Source organism: Zingiber officinale, chromosome 3A (genome assembly GCF_018446385.1).
Source record: "Zingiber officinale cultivar Zhangliang chromosome 3A, Zo_v1.1, whole genome shotgun sequence".
Taxonomy (NCBI): domain Eukaryota; kingdom Viridiplantae; phylum Streptophyta; class Magnoliopsida; order Zingiberales; family Zingiberaceae; genus Zingiber; species Zingiber officinale.
Window position 1 is genome coordinate 46,142,307 of NC_055990.1, and position 17,814 is coordinate 46,160,120.

Below are 17,814 nucleotides of genomic sequence, written 5' to 3' on the forward strand. Positions count from 1 at the left end.
GGGTTTAACGTCGCCGCTCGACGGTCTTCCGACCGGGGGGTTTATAGTCGCCGGTCCGACTCTAGGGTTTAACGTCGCCGTTCGACGGTCTTCCGACCGAGGGGTTTATAGTCGCCGGTTCGACTCTAATGTTTAACGTCGCCGCTCGACGGTCTTCTGACTGGGGGGTTTATAGTCGCCGGTTCGACTCTAGAGTTTAACATCGCCGCTCGACGGTCTTCCGACCGGAGGGTTTATAGTCGCCGGTTCGACTCTAGAGTTTAACGTCGCCGCTCGACGGTCTTCCGACCGGGGGGTTTATAGTCGCCGGTTCGACTCTAGAGTTTAACGTCGCCGCTCGAAAGGATTTGATAAGTATATCATCTACATATACTTCTAAGTTGTGCCCGATTTGCTCCCGGAATACCTTATCCATCAACCGCTGGTAGGTAGCTCCTGCGTTGTTCAGCCCGAACGACATTACGTTGTAATAGTAAGTGTCGTCTGTAGTGACGAAACTAACCTTCTCTTGGTCTCCTCGGGCGAGCGACACTTGATGATAGCCCTGATAAGCATCCAACATGCATATTAGCTCGCACCCGGTTGTGGAGTCTACTAGTTGATCGATCCGGGGCAGAGGGTAGAAGTTCTTCGGGCAGTCCTTGTTCAGATCTCGGAAGTCAATGCAGACTCTCCATTTGTTGCCTGGTTTGGAGACCAGCACCACGTTTGCGAGCCAGCTCGGGAACTGCACCTCCCTTATGTGGCCGGCCTCCAAGAGCTTCTCCACCTCCGCTCGGATGATGATATTTTGTTCAGCATTGAAGTCCCTCTTCCTTTGCTTTACCGGACGAGCATCCGGTCGGACGTGAAGCTCGTGTTGTGCTATGCTCGGCGAGACTCCTGGCAACTCGTGGGTCGACCAAGCGAAAACGTCATAATTTTTCTGGAGGTATCTGATCAGCTTCTCTTTCTGGCTTGCTTCCAGGTCGGATGCTATGAAAGTCGTGGCCTCCGGTCGGGCAGGGTGGATCTGTACCTCCTCCTTTTCTTCATAAACTAGAGAAGGTGGCTTTTCGGCTATAGCATTTACCTTGACTCGTGGCACTTTCTGAGCGGATTTAGCCTCGGCTCGGACCATCTCTACATAGCATCGCCGAGCGGCAAGCTGATCCCCTCGGACCTCCCCAACTTGGTCTTCCACCGGGAACTTGATCTTCTGGCAGAAGGTGGAGACAATCGCTCGGAACTCGTTGAGAGCCGGTCACCCCAGGATAACATTGTATGCGGAGGGAGCGTCGACCACGATGAAGTTGGCGGTCCGAGTTCTTCTGAGTGGCTTCTCCCCCAGCGAGATAGCCAGCCGGAGCTGTCCGACTGGCAAAACTTCATTACCGGGGGGTTGTCATTGGCAGCAACTCGGCTCGGTAGATTTGCAATTGGTCGAAGGCCTTCTGGAAGATTATGTTGACCGAGCTGCCTGTATCAATAAAGATGCGGTGAATAGTGTAGTTAGCTATTACCGCTCGGATGATGAGGGCGTCATCATGCGGGACTTCGACTCCCTCGAGGTCCCTAGGCCCAAAGCTGATCTCGGGCCCGTTCGCCCGTTCCTGACTGCAGCCAATTGCATGGATCGTGAGCTGCCTTGCATGTGCTTTTCGTGCCCTGTTGGAGTCGCCTCCGGTCGACCCTCCAGCGATGATGTTGATTTCACCCCTCGACGCATTGCCTCTATTCTCCTCCTCCCGAGCAGAAGGTCGGGGTCTTTCATGCGATGCCCGAGGAATGACCCTGTGCTGCTGGTTATGTTGTCGCTCGGGCGATCTCCTTTATGTACGCCGGCCAGGACTTTGATGCTGACGTCGTCGGCTCGGCGAAGGTGATCGATGGCGATAGCTCCTCGGCGTAGGATGAGCGATTGGGGGGAGGCTCCGACAGTCGCGGGTGTTGTGAGTTACTGACTGATGGAGCGAACAAAACATGGGAGTCCATACATTCCTTTTGGGCTTGGGCCGATCGGCTGCCACCTGCTGGACGGTGTGTGACCTTGTGTACTGATGAGGACGGGCTGCTTCTGCCCGTGGTCCTCTTGGTGGTTGGTGAGTAGTGGGTGGCTTTCGCTCGGCTGAGGATGGTGGCTCGGAGGGTATTTCTTTTTTCCTTGCCATCTGAGCTTCCTCCACATTGATGTACTCATTGTCTTTGTTCAACATGTGGTCGTAGCTGCGAGGTGGCTTTCGGATAAGCGATCGGAAGAACTCACCGTCCACAAGCCCCTGTATGAACACGTTCATCATAGTTTCCGAGGTGACCGTCGGGATGTCCATGGCCACCTGGTTGAAGCGTTGGATGTAAGCTCGGAGTGACTCCCTCGATCCTTGCTTGATGGCGAATAGACTGACGCTGGTTTTCTGATAGCGTCTGCTGCTGGCGAAGTGGTGAAGAAAGGCCGTGCGGAACTCCTTGAAGCTTGTTATTGATCCGTCTAGTAGCCTCCGGAACCACCGTTGCGCCGACCCAGAAAGGGTGGTGAGGAATACTCGGCACTTCACCCCATCTGTGTATTAATGTAAAGTGGCGGTGTTTTCGAACTTACCCAGATGGTCATCCGGGTCAGTGGTCCCATTGTATTCCCCGATCGCCGGGGGCGCGTAATGCCTTGGTAGTGGGTCGCACAGGATGGCGTAGGAGAATTGTCTATTGATCCGCTCGGGAGACGAGTCTGTCCGTGGCGTCTTACCCTTCCTTGCGTCGTGAAGGGGCGCCTCATCGGACGAAGAGCCCCGCTCGAGGTTGGCTTGCGCAACTTCTGAGGGCGTTTGGAATAAAGCCCGATGGAACGGTATCGAGGCGGGCAGGACTTCCACCTGAGTGTCGGTCGGCCCTTTGTTTTGGCCCCATATTGACAGCTGCTCTGGCCGGTCGTCTGGTGCCGCCCGACCGCTTGATGCCAACGTTGCCTGTTGCGCTATCCGATCGGCTTGAGCCTTTTATTGTTGCTCGACTATCTTGGCTGCTCGCGCTTGGATGAGTGCGTTGAGCTCTTCGGGGGAGAGTGTCACCATGAGTTGGCGTCCAACTTCTTCCATCTTCTTTGCTCGGATTCAGGTGCATTCCCATAGACGATGCCACATTAAAATGATAATTTTTAAATATGAATAAATCTTTAAAATATATATATATATATATTTAAAAAAATTACCCCAATCTAATACTACATTGGGATAAATTTGGAGGAATAAAATGAATATATGGTATATGATTTTATCATTTTAAAAAGTTGAATACGTGATTTAAATATTTTAAAAATTTATGTTCCATAATTTGTCAAATTATTTATGGAGACACCTAACAATCAACCAGCTTCATTATTGCCCTTAATTATTGACCTTCTCTCTTTTTCACGACTAACTGGAGCTGCCCGCATTGGTGGTGGACTGTCGTTCACCGTCAGACAACGTCAGCAGCTGGCGCCGGTGACTTCCTCAGATCCGCCACCGATGAGTTCTTCGCCGAGGAGCGGAGGAAATTCAGGTAAATTTTTTTCTTGTATTACGTCAGACGCTTCCTCGAATCTTGAACAGGCTTCTTTGAAACCAGATGAGGAGACGGACCAGATAAAACCTTGGACGACTTACTCTAGCGCTCGAGGTCATGAGCTCGTTTGCCATTTCTTTTAATTTATTCTTAATTATTAGCCTTTAAGACAGTATTGTCGTTCTTCTTGGGGCAGGTTGGGAGAGTGGCTCAGAGGCTTGGGTAGATGAATGTGCTCTGTCGCTGGCAGGAGAAGGTAAGCGCCCGCACCTGACTATTACTTTTCTCTCTACAAATTTCCATCAAATGTTGACAAAGTTTGTGAATCGATGGGGAAAATGCGTCTCGCTCATCCAGAGGATGATTGTGTTTTGTAAGTTGTCGATCAAAAGAAGGTCACGATACGTTGTTGGAATGAGGGAAGCGACTTAAGCGATTTCTAGAGGCAAAAAAAGAGTACGAGGATCGATCTATTATTTTAGCTGATTCGGTGGTAAGAAGGGGCCCGTCCGGACAGTGGTCAACGACCCCGTGGAGGTCAGAATCAAGACGGTCAACGCCAGGAGTACCGCCGATCAGACAACCCCCCTGCCTGCTCGGCACAACTAGCGCCCGAACCGGCGCCTTGACAGCTCGACCATGGGTCGAGCTTCCGACGCTCACAAGTTCTCAATATGGAGGGCTGAAGGCCGAGCGGGCCATCCGCTCGGCCAAACAACACACATGGTCCCTTCGCTCGAAGTAGTAGGACCAAAACAACAACCATGGGCTGCACGGATGGTAGGCTCAGTTCGGCCATGATATCAGCCAGATGACAATCTGGCCGAGCGGCTCTCCCGCTCGGCCCGATAGCGGACAAAAGGAGCAGCTTGCGATATCTTCCTCGAGACAAGTGCCGCCGACGAGCAGCATGATCGGAGGTCGGATCAGACAGAGAATCATACGGTAGAAGCTTCCACTGTCATGTCAAGGATGTGCTCAGACAGTTAAGGCATGACGTCAGACATACTTTTCAAGCACGTCCATTCCAAGGTATGCTTTGAGGAGCGTGTACGCCTTGGGAAGCGTGCACGCCCCTCCCCGGGAGCCCTATATAAGGACCCCCAGACTTCGACGGAGGGATGGGATATTATCTACTGTAGCTACAGTTTCCACCTCCACTACAACAAAAACTGCAAACGACAACGGATATTATCCGTTGTCGTAGGGTCAAAAAATCGTTGTAACTGAGGGTGTTGTAGAATGTATTGCCCTACGACAACGGTTTTGAATCCGTTGTCATTGTAGACATTTGACAACGATTTTTATCTGTTGTTGTTTATATGCCCAAAATTTGGCTACGAAAGATACGACAACGTTTTAAAACCGTTGTGGTAGATAATTTCAACAACAAAAATAAACTATTGTGGTAGACATTTTTTACAATAGATATAAACTGTTGTGGTAGATAATATTTGACACGTTTTATTTTTTTTTACAACAGTTTTAATATATTTTACAACGAATAAAATCGTTATCTTTTATCATTTTTTACAAAAAATTTTTTGTTGTGGTTTAAATCCTAGATTTTCTTATATCAAAACTCAATGAATAAGGATCATTTTACGTCATTAAATCAAAATCTAGCATAAATATATCGAAATTTGATGGAACCCCTAACCTTATCACTATAAGATCAATGAAACGACATGTGACTCTAATACCACAAAGGATTGTTTTCTAAACATGAATTCTATATCCAAGTTAACTCAATACAATAGAAAATATTTACAAGATCTAGTAACATCAAAATTACGAATAGTAAATACATAAACTAAAGATGAAAAATTTGAATGTAGCGATATTGTCATTGTTCTTCATGTCATCCTCCTAATCCGGTGATCCTACAAAGAGCCAATAGGCACGGATCATCTATAGGGATTTGGATGTTGGCATTGTACTCTCCTTACCAATGGGTAGTAGAGAGATCTTGAATTTCCCAATGCTATGGGGACCATACCTATATATAGTAATGGATATGATTCCATTATCAACTCATCATTAATAACGGTACAAATTAATGGATTATACACATGTAAACTCACATCTAATAACACAAATCCGCAATTAACCTTAATTCGATCACATAATGAGTTTGATCCGTAATGATATATGATCTTGCAGGAAGAACGGGGGCCCCTTTGAGGGAAGTCAATGACACGTGGAGGTCAAAGGTCAAATGGCCGATCGACGAAGGGGGATCGGCTGGCCGAACGGGGTCTAAGCAGAAGCAAAGGCAACACGACGGGGAGTCGGGTCTCCGACGCTCATGGTGAACAGAGTCGCCTGGCCGATCGGGTAGCCCGCTCGGCCGAGGCTTGAAACATCGATATTGTAAAGGAATCGTTGGAGCCAAGCACCCGGTCGGACCGATGCCTACGTCCGGTCAGATCGATGCTTGCCGAGCGGATGGATACTCGGCTCGGGGAAAAAGAAGACAGGTAGAGGGAACATTGGGGAACATCTTTTTCTGACAGCGGGCATGTTCGACGACCAGGCCATGCATAGAATCGTACAATGGAAGGTTTTGTTGTCCTATCGGAGAGGTGATCAGACTGTAATAGTATGGTATCAGACATGTTCCTCTGACAAGCACATACTACGGTATGGGAAACGACACGTGTACACCTCGGTAAGTGTGCACAAGCCTCCCCACAGCTCTATATAAGAGCCCTCATACTTCGAAGAAGGTACGCGATTACACATTCTCTGGTATTCGAAGCCACTTCTACATTTCCTCTTGCCTGACTTGAGCGTCGGAGGGTTGTCGCCGGGAACCCCTTCCCGGCCCGACTTCTTTGCAGGTTCGCCAAAGACTCGTGCGACCGGTCGGAGATCCACGTCAGCAGTTCGGAGAGCGTCACGTGCCCAGCGTCCGTTGAGTCAGCGTTCGGGAAGGATCAATTTGGCGCCGTCTGTGGGAATGCATCTGCATCCGAGCGGAAGCAATGGACGAAGCTGGACGACCGCACACGGTGATGCTCTCCACGGAGGAGCTCGATGCTCTGATCGAGGTAAGAGCAGCTAAGCTTGTGGAACAAAAGCAGAAGTCGCAAGCTGAGCCGATTGAGCAACAAGCGACATCAGCATCAGGGGGCCGAGCGGAAGCACCGCATGCCACGGTTCCATTTCATCGGGCCCTATTCCGTACGCCTCCTGAAGTCGCAGCAGTTAATCGTGATCGAGGATCTTCATCAGACGAAGTGCCAATACGAGACAACAGAAAAGGCAAGGCCCCCCGAGCGGACGCCTCCCCCGAGTGGATCAACCGTCAATTTTCAGAGGCTATCCTGCGGGACCCTCTACCAAAGCACTATGTGCCCCCGGCGATCGGTGAATACAACGGAACCACCGATCCGGACGATCACCTGGGTAAGTTCGACAACACAGCCACCCTTCATCAATACACGGAGTAAAGTTCCGGGTGTTCCTTACCACCCTCGCGGGATCGGCGCAACGGTGGTTTCAGAGGCTGCCGGACGGATCCATCACAAGTTTCAAGGAGTTCCGCACGGCCTTCCTCCACCATTTCGCAAGCAGTCGGCATTATCAGAAGACAAGTGTCAGCCTGTTCGCCATCAAGCAAGAGCCCAGAGAGCCGCTTAGAGCCTATATCCAACGATTCAACCAGGTGGCCATGGATATTCTAACGGCCACCTCAGAAACGATGATGAATGCGTTCACGCAAGGCCTCGTGGACGGTGACTTCTTCCGCTCGCTCATTCGGAAGCCGCCCCGAGACTACGATCATATGTTACACCGGGCCAATGAATACATCAATGTGGAAGAAGCCCAGGCGGCCCGAAGAAAAGAAGTTTCAACTGAGCGGCTAGCTCCTGCCGAGCGGAAGGCTGTCACTCGCCAGGAGCCGCCCAGAGGACCGCGGGATGAAGCAGTCCGCTCTCACCATGCGAGGTCCCATGTCGTCCAAGAAGTAGCTGCCAAACGGCCCAAACCAAAGAAGAAGGTATGGACCCCCATGTTCTACTCTTTCCACCGGACCGACATGCATAACACAAGAGATTGCCGAAGCCTTCCCTTGATCGCCCACCCCGCTCCTCGGAGTAACCGTCGTCGATCACCATCATCCGACAGGCGACAGCGACATCATGAGGCCGATTGGCGGATACCCGACAGGCGACAGCAACAGTCTCCCGAGCGACATTATCCTCAGAGGCACGAGGGCAATCCTCGGATGTCTAGGGAGCGGCTTAAGCCGTCCGCTCGGGAAGAAGAAAATAGAAGTAACACTTCCCGAGGCGAAATCAACATTATTGCTGGCGGGCCAACCGGAGGCAACTCCAACAGAGCAAGGAAGGCGAGCGTCAGGCAACTTCAGATCCATGCGGTCGGCTGCAGCCAAGAACGGGCGAGCGGACCCGAAATCAGTTTCGGGCCCAGGGACTTGGAGGGAGTCGAAGTGTCACATGACGACGCTCTCCTCATCAAAGCGGTAATAGATAACTATACTATTCACTGCGTTTTCATCGATACAGGAAGCTCGGTCAATATTATATTCAAAAAGGCCTTCGACCAACTACAAATTGATCGAGTCGAGCTGCTGCCCATGACAACCCCCCTCTACAGGTTTACGAGCAATGAAGTTCTGCCGGTCGGACAGATACGATTGGCTATTTCCCTGGGAGAGGAGCCGCTCAGAAGGACACGGACTGCCAACTTCGTCGTGGTCGACTCTCCTTCAACATACAATGTTATTTTGGGGGGACCGGGGCTCAGCGAGTTCCGAGCGGCCGTCTCCACCTTCCACTAGAAAATCAAGTTCCCGGTGGAAGATAAAGTGGGAGAAGTACGAGGAGACCAGCTGGCGGCTCGACGATGCTACGTCGAGATGGTCCGAGCTGAAGCTAATTCTGCTCGGAAGACGCCACGGATCGAGGTGAACGCCATAACCGAAAAACCACCCTCCTTGATTTATGAAGAAAAAGAGGAAGTGCAGATTCACCCGACCCGATCGGAGGCCACCACATTCATTGCGGTCGATCTAGAGGCAAGCCAGAAAAAGGAAGTGATCAAATGTCTCCAGAGAAACTGTGATGTCTTCGTTTGGTCGACGCATGAGCTGCCCGGAATTTCGCCAAGTATAGCGCAGCACGAGCTCCACGTCCGACCGGACGCTCGACCGGTGAAGCAAAGGAAGAGGGATTTCAGCGCCGAACAAAATGCCATCATCCGAGCGGAGGTTGAGAAGCTCCTGGAGGCCGGCCACATACGCGAGGTCCAGTTCCCGAGCTGGCTGGCGAACGTGGTACTAGTCTCCAAGCCGGGCAACAAGTGGAGAGTTTGCATCGATTTCCGAGATCTCAACAAAGCATGCCCTACGAATTTTTATCCTCTACCCCGGATCGATCAACTGGTGGACTCCACAGCCGGCTGCGAGTTGATATGCATGCTCGACGCCTATCAGGGCTACCATCAAGTGCCGCTCGCCCTAGAAGATCAAGAGAAGGTCAGCTTCGTTACAGCCGATGGCACTTACTGCTACAATGTGATGCCGTTCGGACTGAAGAACGCGGGAGCAACTTACCAGCGCTTGATGAACAAAGTGTTCAAGGAGCAGATCGGACGAAATTTCGAAGTGTATGTGGATGATATTCTCATCTAGTCCGTCCGAGCGGCCGATCTCTTTAAAGACATAGAGGAGACTTTTCGAACGCTGAGGAAGTATGGAGTTAAGCTGAACCCTCAGAAGTGTCTGTTCGGAGCAAAAGGCGGGCGTTTCTTGGGGTATATAGTGACCGAGCGGGGCATCGAGGCAAATCCCAGCAAGGTGAAAGCATTACAAGATATGTCGCCCCAAGAAATCTGAGGGAAGTACAGCGCTTGATCGGTCGGATAACAGCATTGTCAAGATTCATCTCGAAGACGATCGATCGGAGCCTCCCGTTTTTCAAAATCTTGCGCAAAGCTACTAAGTTTCATTGGGATGAAGAATGCGATCGAGCGTTTGAAGAACTAAAGACATATCTGAACTCTCTGCCCGTGCTCGCCAAGCTAGCTGTGGGTGAGCCGCTTTGTATTTACTTATCTTCAACCGAGCAGGCAGTAGGCTCGGCATTAGTGAGGACGAGCGGAGAAAAACAACCCGTGTATTTCTTGAGCCATATTTTAAAAGACGCTGAATCTCACTGCACTGGGCTCGAGAAGCTGGCTTTTGCTTTGGTCCTCGCCGCTCGGAGACTTCGTTCTTATTTCCTGGCGCATACAATCATCGTCTAGACAAATAACCCATTGGGAAGAGTGCTGTTGAACCCAGAAGCGTCCGGAAGACTCATCAAATGGACAACGGAGTTGAGCGAATTTGACATTCAGTATCAACCCCGCTCGGCGATAAAGGCGCAGTCCTTGGCAGATTTTATCACCGAAGTGTAAAGGTCAGAGCCCGAAGCTATGTGGAAAATATTTGTAGACGGATCGTCCACTCGGCTCGGGAGCGGGATTGACGTGCTATTACTCTCTCCCCAAGAAGAAAGGATGCACTCATCCGTCCGGCTGGATTATAGAGCCAAAAATAACGAAGCGGAGTATGAGGCCCTTATAGCCGGCTTGCAGGTCGCCCGGCATATTGGAGCCGGTCGGGTAACACTCCATTCAGACTCTCAGCTAGCCGCTCAGCAGCTCTCGGGCACTTTTGAGATTAACAACGCTCGGCTCAAACTCTACGCTGAAGCCTTCGAAAAGCTCAAGGTCAACTTCAAAGAAGTCATTATCCTGAAGATACCCCGAGCGGATAACCAGGCGGCAGATGAGTTAGCCAAACTCGCAAGTTCAATATCACCGGTTGTCATCCAGCAGCCAATTGAACAAGTATCTTTGGTGGCGCACGTCGACCGGATGGAGGGCCTCGCGTTTCCGAGCGATTGGAGGACAGCCATCATAGAGTTTCTGCGCTCGGGTGTGACACCGTCCGATCGGGAGGCTGCCCAGCTATTAAGAAGGAGAGCCGGCCGGTTCACACTCATTGGAGACCAACTCTACAAGAAGGCTTTCTCCCGCCCGCTTTTGAAATGTGTGAGCTCAGAAGACGCGGCGTACATCCTCCAATAAGTGCATCAAGGATCGTGCGAAGGGCATCCGGGCGGACGATCGCTGGCTAAGAAGATCCTGCTGGCCGAATATTTCTGGCCAACCCTGCAAGCAGACGCCGCTCGGACCGTCGCGACATGCCTTTCCTGCCAGAAGTATCACAACGTCTCACACCGACCGGCTGAGGAAATGAAGGCATCTACAATATCATGTCCGTTCGATCAGTGGGGAATGGATATAGTGGGTCCGTTCCCTATGGCGACCAGTCAGCGGAAGTTTCTACTGGTGGCGGTCGACTATTTTTCCAAATGAGTGGAGGCCGAGCCACTAGCCAAGATCACCGAGCAGATGGTCAAGAAGTTTATCTGGCAGTATATAATCTGTCGTTTCGGCATCCCTCGCCGGCTCGTATCTGATAACGGACGACAGTTCACCGGGAAGCAGCTCGAAGACTGGTGCAAAAGTTATGGCATTGAACAACACTTTACTTCTGTGGCGTATCCCCAAAGCAATGGCCAAGCGGAAGTAACCAACAGAGAAATCTTTAGAATTCTTCGGGCTCGACTTGACCACATAGGAGGAAGCTGGGTGGACGAGCTGCCGGGCGTTTTATGGGCTATCCGCACGACCCCAAAGGAAGGATGGGCATCACGCCATTCCATTTGGTGTACGGTGGCGAAGCGGTTATCCCGGTCGAAGTCGGCGTCGAGTCTGTCCGGATCCAGAATTATGATGATGATAACGCCGAGCGGAGGAACATGGAGTTGGACTTGATCGATGAAGAGAGTGCCAAAGCATCCGTCCGGCTGATGGCGTACCGGCAGAGGATGAAGCAGAATTACAACCGGCGCGTGATCCCTAGAGCATTCCAAGTCGGTGACGTAGTCTAGAAGAAAGTAAAGCCGGTCGGCGACGTTAGCAAGCTGGAGGCTCCTTGGGCGGACCCCTTCAATGTCATCGAAAAGCTCCGCTCGGGTGCTTATTATTTGGAGGATGAAGACGGACGATGGCTAGATCGACCATGGAGCGTGAATCATCTCCAGCCGTACCGAGCTGGGTGAGAGGTGCGCTGATGTAATTTTATATATGTTTTGGTCGCCTATGTCCTTGTAATGCAGGAAGCAAAATGATAAAAGATGGCAAATATCTTCGCTGAACGGCAGTGTTAAAATTAGCCTTAAAGACCGTCGAGCTCCGACGTTAAAAATCGAGAGTCGAGCCGACGACTATAAACCCTCCGAGCGGAAGACCGTCGAACTCCGACATTAACAATCGAGAGTCGAGCCGGCGACTATAAACCCTCCGAGTGGAAGGCCGTCGAGCTCTGACGTTAAAAATCGAGAGTCAAGCCGGCGACTATAAACCCTCCGAGCGGAAGACCGTCGAGCTCCGACGTTACAAATCGAGAGTCGAACCGGCGACTATAAACCCTTCGAGCGGAAGACCGTCGAGCTCCGATGTTAAAAATCGAGAGTCAAGCCGGCGACTATAAACCCTCCGAGCGGAAGACCGTCGAGCTTCGACGTTAAATATCGAGAGTCGCGCCGGCGACTATAAACCCTCCGGCCGGACTAATGCAATAAAGAGGTTTAACTGGTGAGTCATTTCGCCGATCGGTCAACATCCAGCGAACAACCTCTTCTTTCGAAACAAGATATATTAAGCCGAGCGGACTAGCTACGCAAAATACTTCGCACAAAATCCTTTTAGAACACAAGAGAGGTGTGATAAGAGGCGAGCGGACAGCATGCGTATTGATTAGCGAAAGAAAAAAGCAAGCAAAAGGATAGCATATCAGCGAAATTAAGACCGAGCGGCCGAATTACAAAAATGGATGAGTTTTTGGTCGAGCGGCCAAGTTACATAAAAATTTCTACTCAAGAAAATCATAAATCTCCGGGGGGATGTTGCTGAGAATCGCCGCTTGGTCTTGGGCCGGGATGAGGACGGAGTCGGCCAGATGACCCTTGGACTTCAAATAAGTGGTGGTGGCAGTCATGGCAAGCTCGAAGGCGGTGTACATCCGTTCGCATACTTTCTCCGAGAATACTTCCAAACGGATGTAATTCAGCCTCAGGGCTGCGACTCGGCCGGGCTCAGCGTCTTGATATTCCTTGAAGGCCGCTTGGGAGGCTGCGAGGGACTCTTGCAAAGTCTTCAATTCTTCTTTATATTTGATCACCTCGGCCGAGCGGCTCGCCTTCTCGCCGTCTAGCTGCTCCATCATCTCCTTGACTCGCTGCTCCAGGCCCCGAGCCTCAACATTCTTCTTCTCCAGATCGGAGATAGCCATTTTCTTTCGCTCGGTGGCCAGACTTATCTTGCGATCCAGTGATTTGTTCAGGCGATCAAGTTCGGCCAAAGTGTGAGCCTGGTCGGCCGTCTTCTTCCGTTCAGCCTCCAACAAGTCTTGGGTCTTTTTGAGCTCCTTCTGTAGCTCGGCATATGATGGGCCTTGGGAAGGAGCGCCGCCCGAACTCCGTAGCCTTTTGAGCTCCTCGTCCACCATGGCGAGCCGATTGGAGACAGCAATCTCCTCCACCCATCTCTGACAAAAGAAAGATTGTTAATAGCCGATCGGAAAGAATGCTTAAAAGACTTCGGAAGAAAATACACTTACCCCAGTGGCCTGCTGCATGTGGCTATTGGCCAAATTGTTGAGGGGAATCATAGCGACGCGTGCCCGAGCGTCAGCCCACATTTCGGCCAGAGGCCCCTTCATTGTAATCATGTGCTCGGGCGCGGTTGGCCGAGCGGCCTCGGGCATTAATTCCTCGGTGGGGAGATGCAAAGAGACCCGGATGGTGCGGTGCCGACCGGGGGTCGTCTGGGCAGAAGCCGGGGAAGGATCGGAGGCCGGCGCCGAAAACTGGGACAAAATTGTTGAACGTTGGACTTGGCAAGGAGCGGGCGGAAGGGAGCTAACGGGTATAACCTCCAAAGGGTCCGCGGACGCGTCCAATTGCGACGGGGTCCGATTGGAAGAAATAGCCTCCATCGCTGGGGCTTTGCCGCGAGAATTTGCGGTGGCCCGCTCGGATGGATGGACCGCCGATGTAGCCGAGCGGAGCGGTGTCTCCATGCGGCGCCTCTTTTGTCGAAGGGGGTGCTCTTCCTCCTGAGCCGAGCCTTCCTCCTGGGCGGAAGTCTCTTGACTAGCAGTTGCGCCAGCCACTGGCTCCGGGAGAGAAGCCTGAGCGGTCGAGTCCCCAGCATTTGTTTCGCTCTCTCCTTCATTAGAGCCGACCGGCTGAATGCCAAGCGTCTCCATTTCTTTGGCCGCTGCGGCCTCGAGCGCCGCCGCCTTCCTTTTCAAAATGCCAGCCATCACGGACTCCATGACGATGTCCGCTGCAAAGGAAAAAGGAGGAAATCAGTTAGCAATCAAAGTGAATGCACAAAGTAAAATTCTTACCGAAGTCGCTCGGAAGGGGGGCCCTGATCGGACTCAGACCGAATATATACATCACCCCTTCAGGCAGGAACTTGTTGATGTCAAACCTCAGACCGGCCAGCATGTTGGCGGCATGAAGATAGTCCTGTTGGGTTTTGAACCTTTTGAGCTCTGGTGAGGTTGGTGGTCCGATCTGCCACTGCGTTCGGAAGGGGGCCCGCTCGAGCATACGAAGGTAGAAGTAGAATTCTTTCCAATGCTTATTGAAAGAAGGCAGTTTATTGAAAAAAACTAAACCGGGCCGAGCCTGGAACATATATGTGCTCGGCTCGGACTGCTTAGGGTAATAAAAATAATAGAAAACCTCCGGTTGGAGGGGGATATTGTGGGTTTTGAACAAAACGACCACGCCGCATAAAAGGCGGAAAGTGTTGGGGACTAGGCTTCCGAGTGGAACGCCGAAAAAGTTGCAAACCTCTACGATGAACGGATGGATGGGAAAACGCAGACCGGCGACGAACTAGTCGCGGAAGACGCAGAAAGCTCCGCGCGGCGGTTTGTGTGGCCGAGCGGAGGGGGAAGGTAATATAAGTTCAAAATCAGAAGGGATTTCGAAAGAGTCCATCAAAATATCGGCGTCGCGCCGATCGAAGCGCGACTCCAAGGTGGTATACCATGGGCCGAGGGTTTGGTCTTGAGGTTAGGAGGAGCTAGCCATTGTCTGAGCGGACGAAAGGCAGAGGATAAAAGGAAGAAGATGATAGACGAAACAGTGCGTAGAGGACGAAAACTAGACAAAAAACACAAGATTAACGGAGAGGAAAGGAAGAAGAACCTTATAAAGAGACGGAGGATCGAAAGAACGACGCCGGAGATCGTCGGAAGATAGAAGAGCAGGATCGCCGAAGCACTGAGAGAGAAGAATTGCGGAGCACGCGAGAGCAAAGGTGTGGCGGTGGAAGAGGAAGAAGGCTTTATAGGGATAAGCCCGAGCGGCCTCAGCCGTCGATTGTAGGTCACGGGAATCGAAGCCTGCATTTGGCCGTCCATTTCAAACTAAGGCGGTCCCATCAAAGGTAACGCCGCCGACGTACGCTGACGACACCAGGGGTGCCACGTGGCGCTGCGACATAGGTCACATTTAATAAGCGCGTGCTCGACCTTAATGTCGAAAATTGGCACAAATTTCCAGAAGATCCGAGGAATGGCGGTGTTGACCAACGTTACGGCTACCCCCGTGTAGCCGAGCGGAGGATAGTTGCATGGAAACGCTGCTCGGAGCGACTAGCGGTCCAGTCAGTCAGACTAATCGCCTCCTTCGACTGGACATGAGGGGGAGGCAAGTGATCCTGCAGGAAGAACGGGGGCCCCCTTTGAGGGAAGTCAATGACACGTGGAGGTCAAAGGTCAAATGGTGGATCGGCGAAGGGGGATCGGCTGGCTGAACGGGGTCTAAGCAGAAGCAAAGGTAACCCAACGAGGAGTCGGGTCTCCGACGCTCATGGTGAACAGAGTCGCCTGGCCGATCGGGTAGCCCGCTTGGTCGAGGCTTGAAACATCGATATTGCAAAGGAACCGTTGGAGCCAAGCACCCGGTCGGACCGATGCCTATGTCCGGTCGGATCGATGCTTGCCGAGCGGATGGATACTCGGCTCGGGGAAAAAGAAGACAGGCAGAGGGAACATTGGGGAACAGCTTTTTCTGACAGCGGGCATGTTCGACGACGAGGCCATACACAAAATCGTACAATGGAAGGTTTTGCTGTCCCATCGGAGAGGTGATCAGACTGTAGCAGTATGGTGTCAGGCATGTTCCTCTGACAAACCCATACTACGGTATGGGAAACGACACGTGTACACCTCGGTAAGTGTGCACAAGCCTCCCCACAGCTCTATATAAGAGCCCTCATACTTCGAAGAAGGTACGCGATTACGCATTCTCTTGTATTCGAAGCCGCTTCTACATTTCCTCTTGCCTGACTTGAGCGTCGGAGGGTCGTCGCCGGGAACCCCTTCCCGACCCGACTTCTTTGCAGGTTCGCCGAAGACTCGTGCGACCGGTCGGAGATCCACGTCAGCAGTTCGGAGAGCGCCACGTGCCCAGCGTCCGTTGAGTCAGCATTCGGACAGGATCAATATAAATTCACGTGTTACAAATAACATGTAAACCAACCAAAAAGTAAGATAAATTCCAAAAGAAGTGTGATTGCAAGTGTTATATTGACTCACCCAATTACATCACTGATGACACTAGGCTATTGTTCATCGCCAAGTATCTCGAAGTCCCCTCGAGGCAGGGCGGTATGGTAATTAAGGCATGGGGTATTGTCACATGAGATTTTGGGGTTGAAACTCGGCATGTCCGAGCATGCCTTTCCTTATGTCTTGCCACCTGCACTAATGGCTAGTAGTCATTCATGATTTACCTCCTTCGTATTGGCCTAATTAGGACAAGTTAACAAGGATATTAGGGGCAAACGAATTGTCTTTTGTCACATTACCAAGTATCTCAAAAACTTAAGGCATGCCATTGAAGAAATCTAGGTTGTTGTCACTTAAAGTTTTTAGATAAATCCATTTACTTTTATTAGAAAGAACAAATTGGTAGAATCCGGGCTGTTTCTAATATATAATACTAGAAACAAGGACATGGAATCCTAACCTATATAAGGAGAGGACTCAGAGTTTGTTTCACTTTTTGGAGCTTTCCCCTCATGTTTTGCATTACCTTTTCTTTCGAAAGAAATTCCCTATTCATCCTCAAATTTTGGCAGGGTCACCTTCCGATGTGGAAACAATTGAAAGCCACATTGTAGTGATAGAACGTGTCATTCAAAACGAATTACCTCGGTGGAAAAAAGTTCTAATTCAAGAAAATATGATCTACAGAATTCCAGAGATCACCCGTAGTTTAGATAAAGATGCTTATGCTCCTCGGTTTGTCATTCGGCCCCTATCATCGTGACACTGAAGCATTTAATCCTGCTGACAGATAATCAGTCTATAGAAATTTATCAGATAGCGACAATGTATCATATGACTTGTGCACTTATTTGAGTATGTTACTAAATAATATACTACTACTACTATAACAACAATTAAACCTTCTGTTACTAAACAATATAATCCTGGGAAATAAATCATCATTTTTACTGTAGTATTTATTCCATTTCACAATTTATTTCCGTTAGCTCCTGTTTTCAAAACTTGTATGTTGTTTCCTTTTTTTTTTTCATGTTATTGATTTGAACATCTGTTCTACAAGTGTCACCATTACTTCCCCACCATGCTCACCCAGCAACCTTCGGTGGATTGGTCAAGAGGTGGTGCTCACCTAGCAACCTTCGGTGGACTGTTATACAAGTGTCACCATTACAATGAAAGCAATTCATCTCTTTGTTTCCTCTTTGCAAGGTGTCAACAGCCAATTAGGACATTCATGGAAAGGAAATACATGCCATTATATATCATTCAAACATATATGATTTAATGAGATGGAAACATATTCTAGAATGCACATGTAAGTATTTATACAATTGCAGAACCTTGAGAAGGTGCAGGATCAGTATTAAAATTTGTTGATAAGGCTACAAGGGAATTATTCATCAATAACATATCAACTTGTTAGACAAACAATAATAAGATTAACAAGTTATTTCTTCTGCCACCGCTGCAAGCCATGATCCTCGAGCAGATTTTTTTTTTCTTCTCCCACCACTGCAAAACAATCTTGTGTGAGATTAACAAGATATTTAGTAGGGACTAGGGAGAGAGTCCTGTAACCTAGTGTTGTTCAACAGCCAATTATATCAGTCATG

General features: G+C 50.3%; 1 protein-coding gene across 1 annotated transcript; it reads left to right on the top strand.

Annotated features, from left to right (window-relative positions):
* Nucleotides 1-3,320: 3,320 nt before the first annotated feature.
* On the top strand, nt 3,321-17,119 carry LOC122050391. The gene is made up of 4 exons (XM_042611296.1): nt 3,321-3,516; nt 3,583-3,633; nt 3,716-3,775; nt 16,771-17,119. Exons 1-4 carry the CDS (start codon nt 3,321-3,323, stop codon nt 16,959-16,961), a joined length of 498 nt encoding a protein of 165 aa, XP_042467230.1. The 3' UTR covers nt 16,962-17,119.
* Nucleotides 17,120-17,814: the final 695 nt, after the last annotated feature.

Coding starts and splice junctions, on each gene's coding strand:
- LOC122050391 (XM_042611296.1), top strand. CDS start 3,321: ATGGAGACACCTAACAATCAACCAGCTTCATTATTGCCCTTAATTATT. Junction 3,517..3,582: donor GAGGAGCGGAGGAAATTCAG/GTAAATTTTTTT, acceptor CTTTGAAACCAG/ATGAGGAGACGGACCAGATA. Junction 3,634..3,715: donor GACTTACTCTAGCGCTCGAG/GTCATGAGCTCG, acceptor TTCTTGGGGCAG/GTTGGGAGAGTGGCTCAGAG.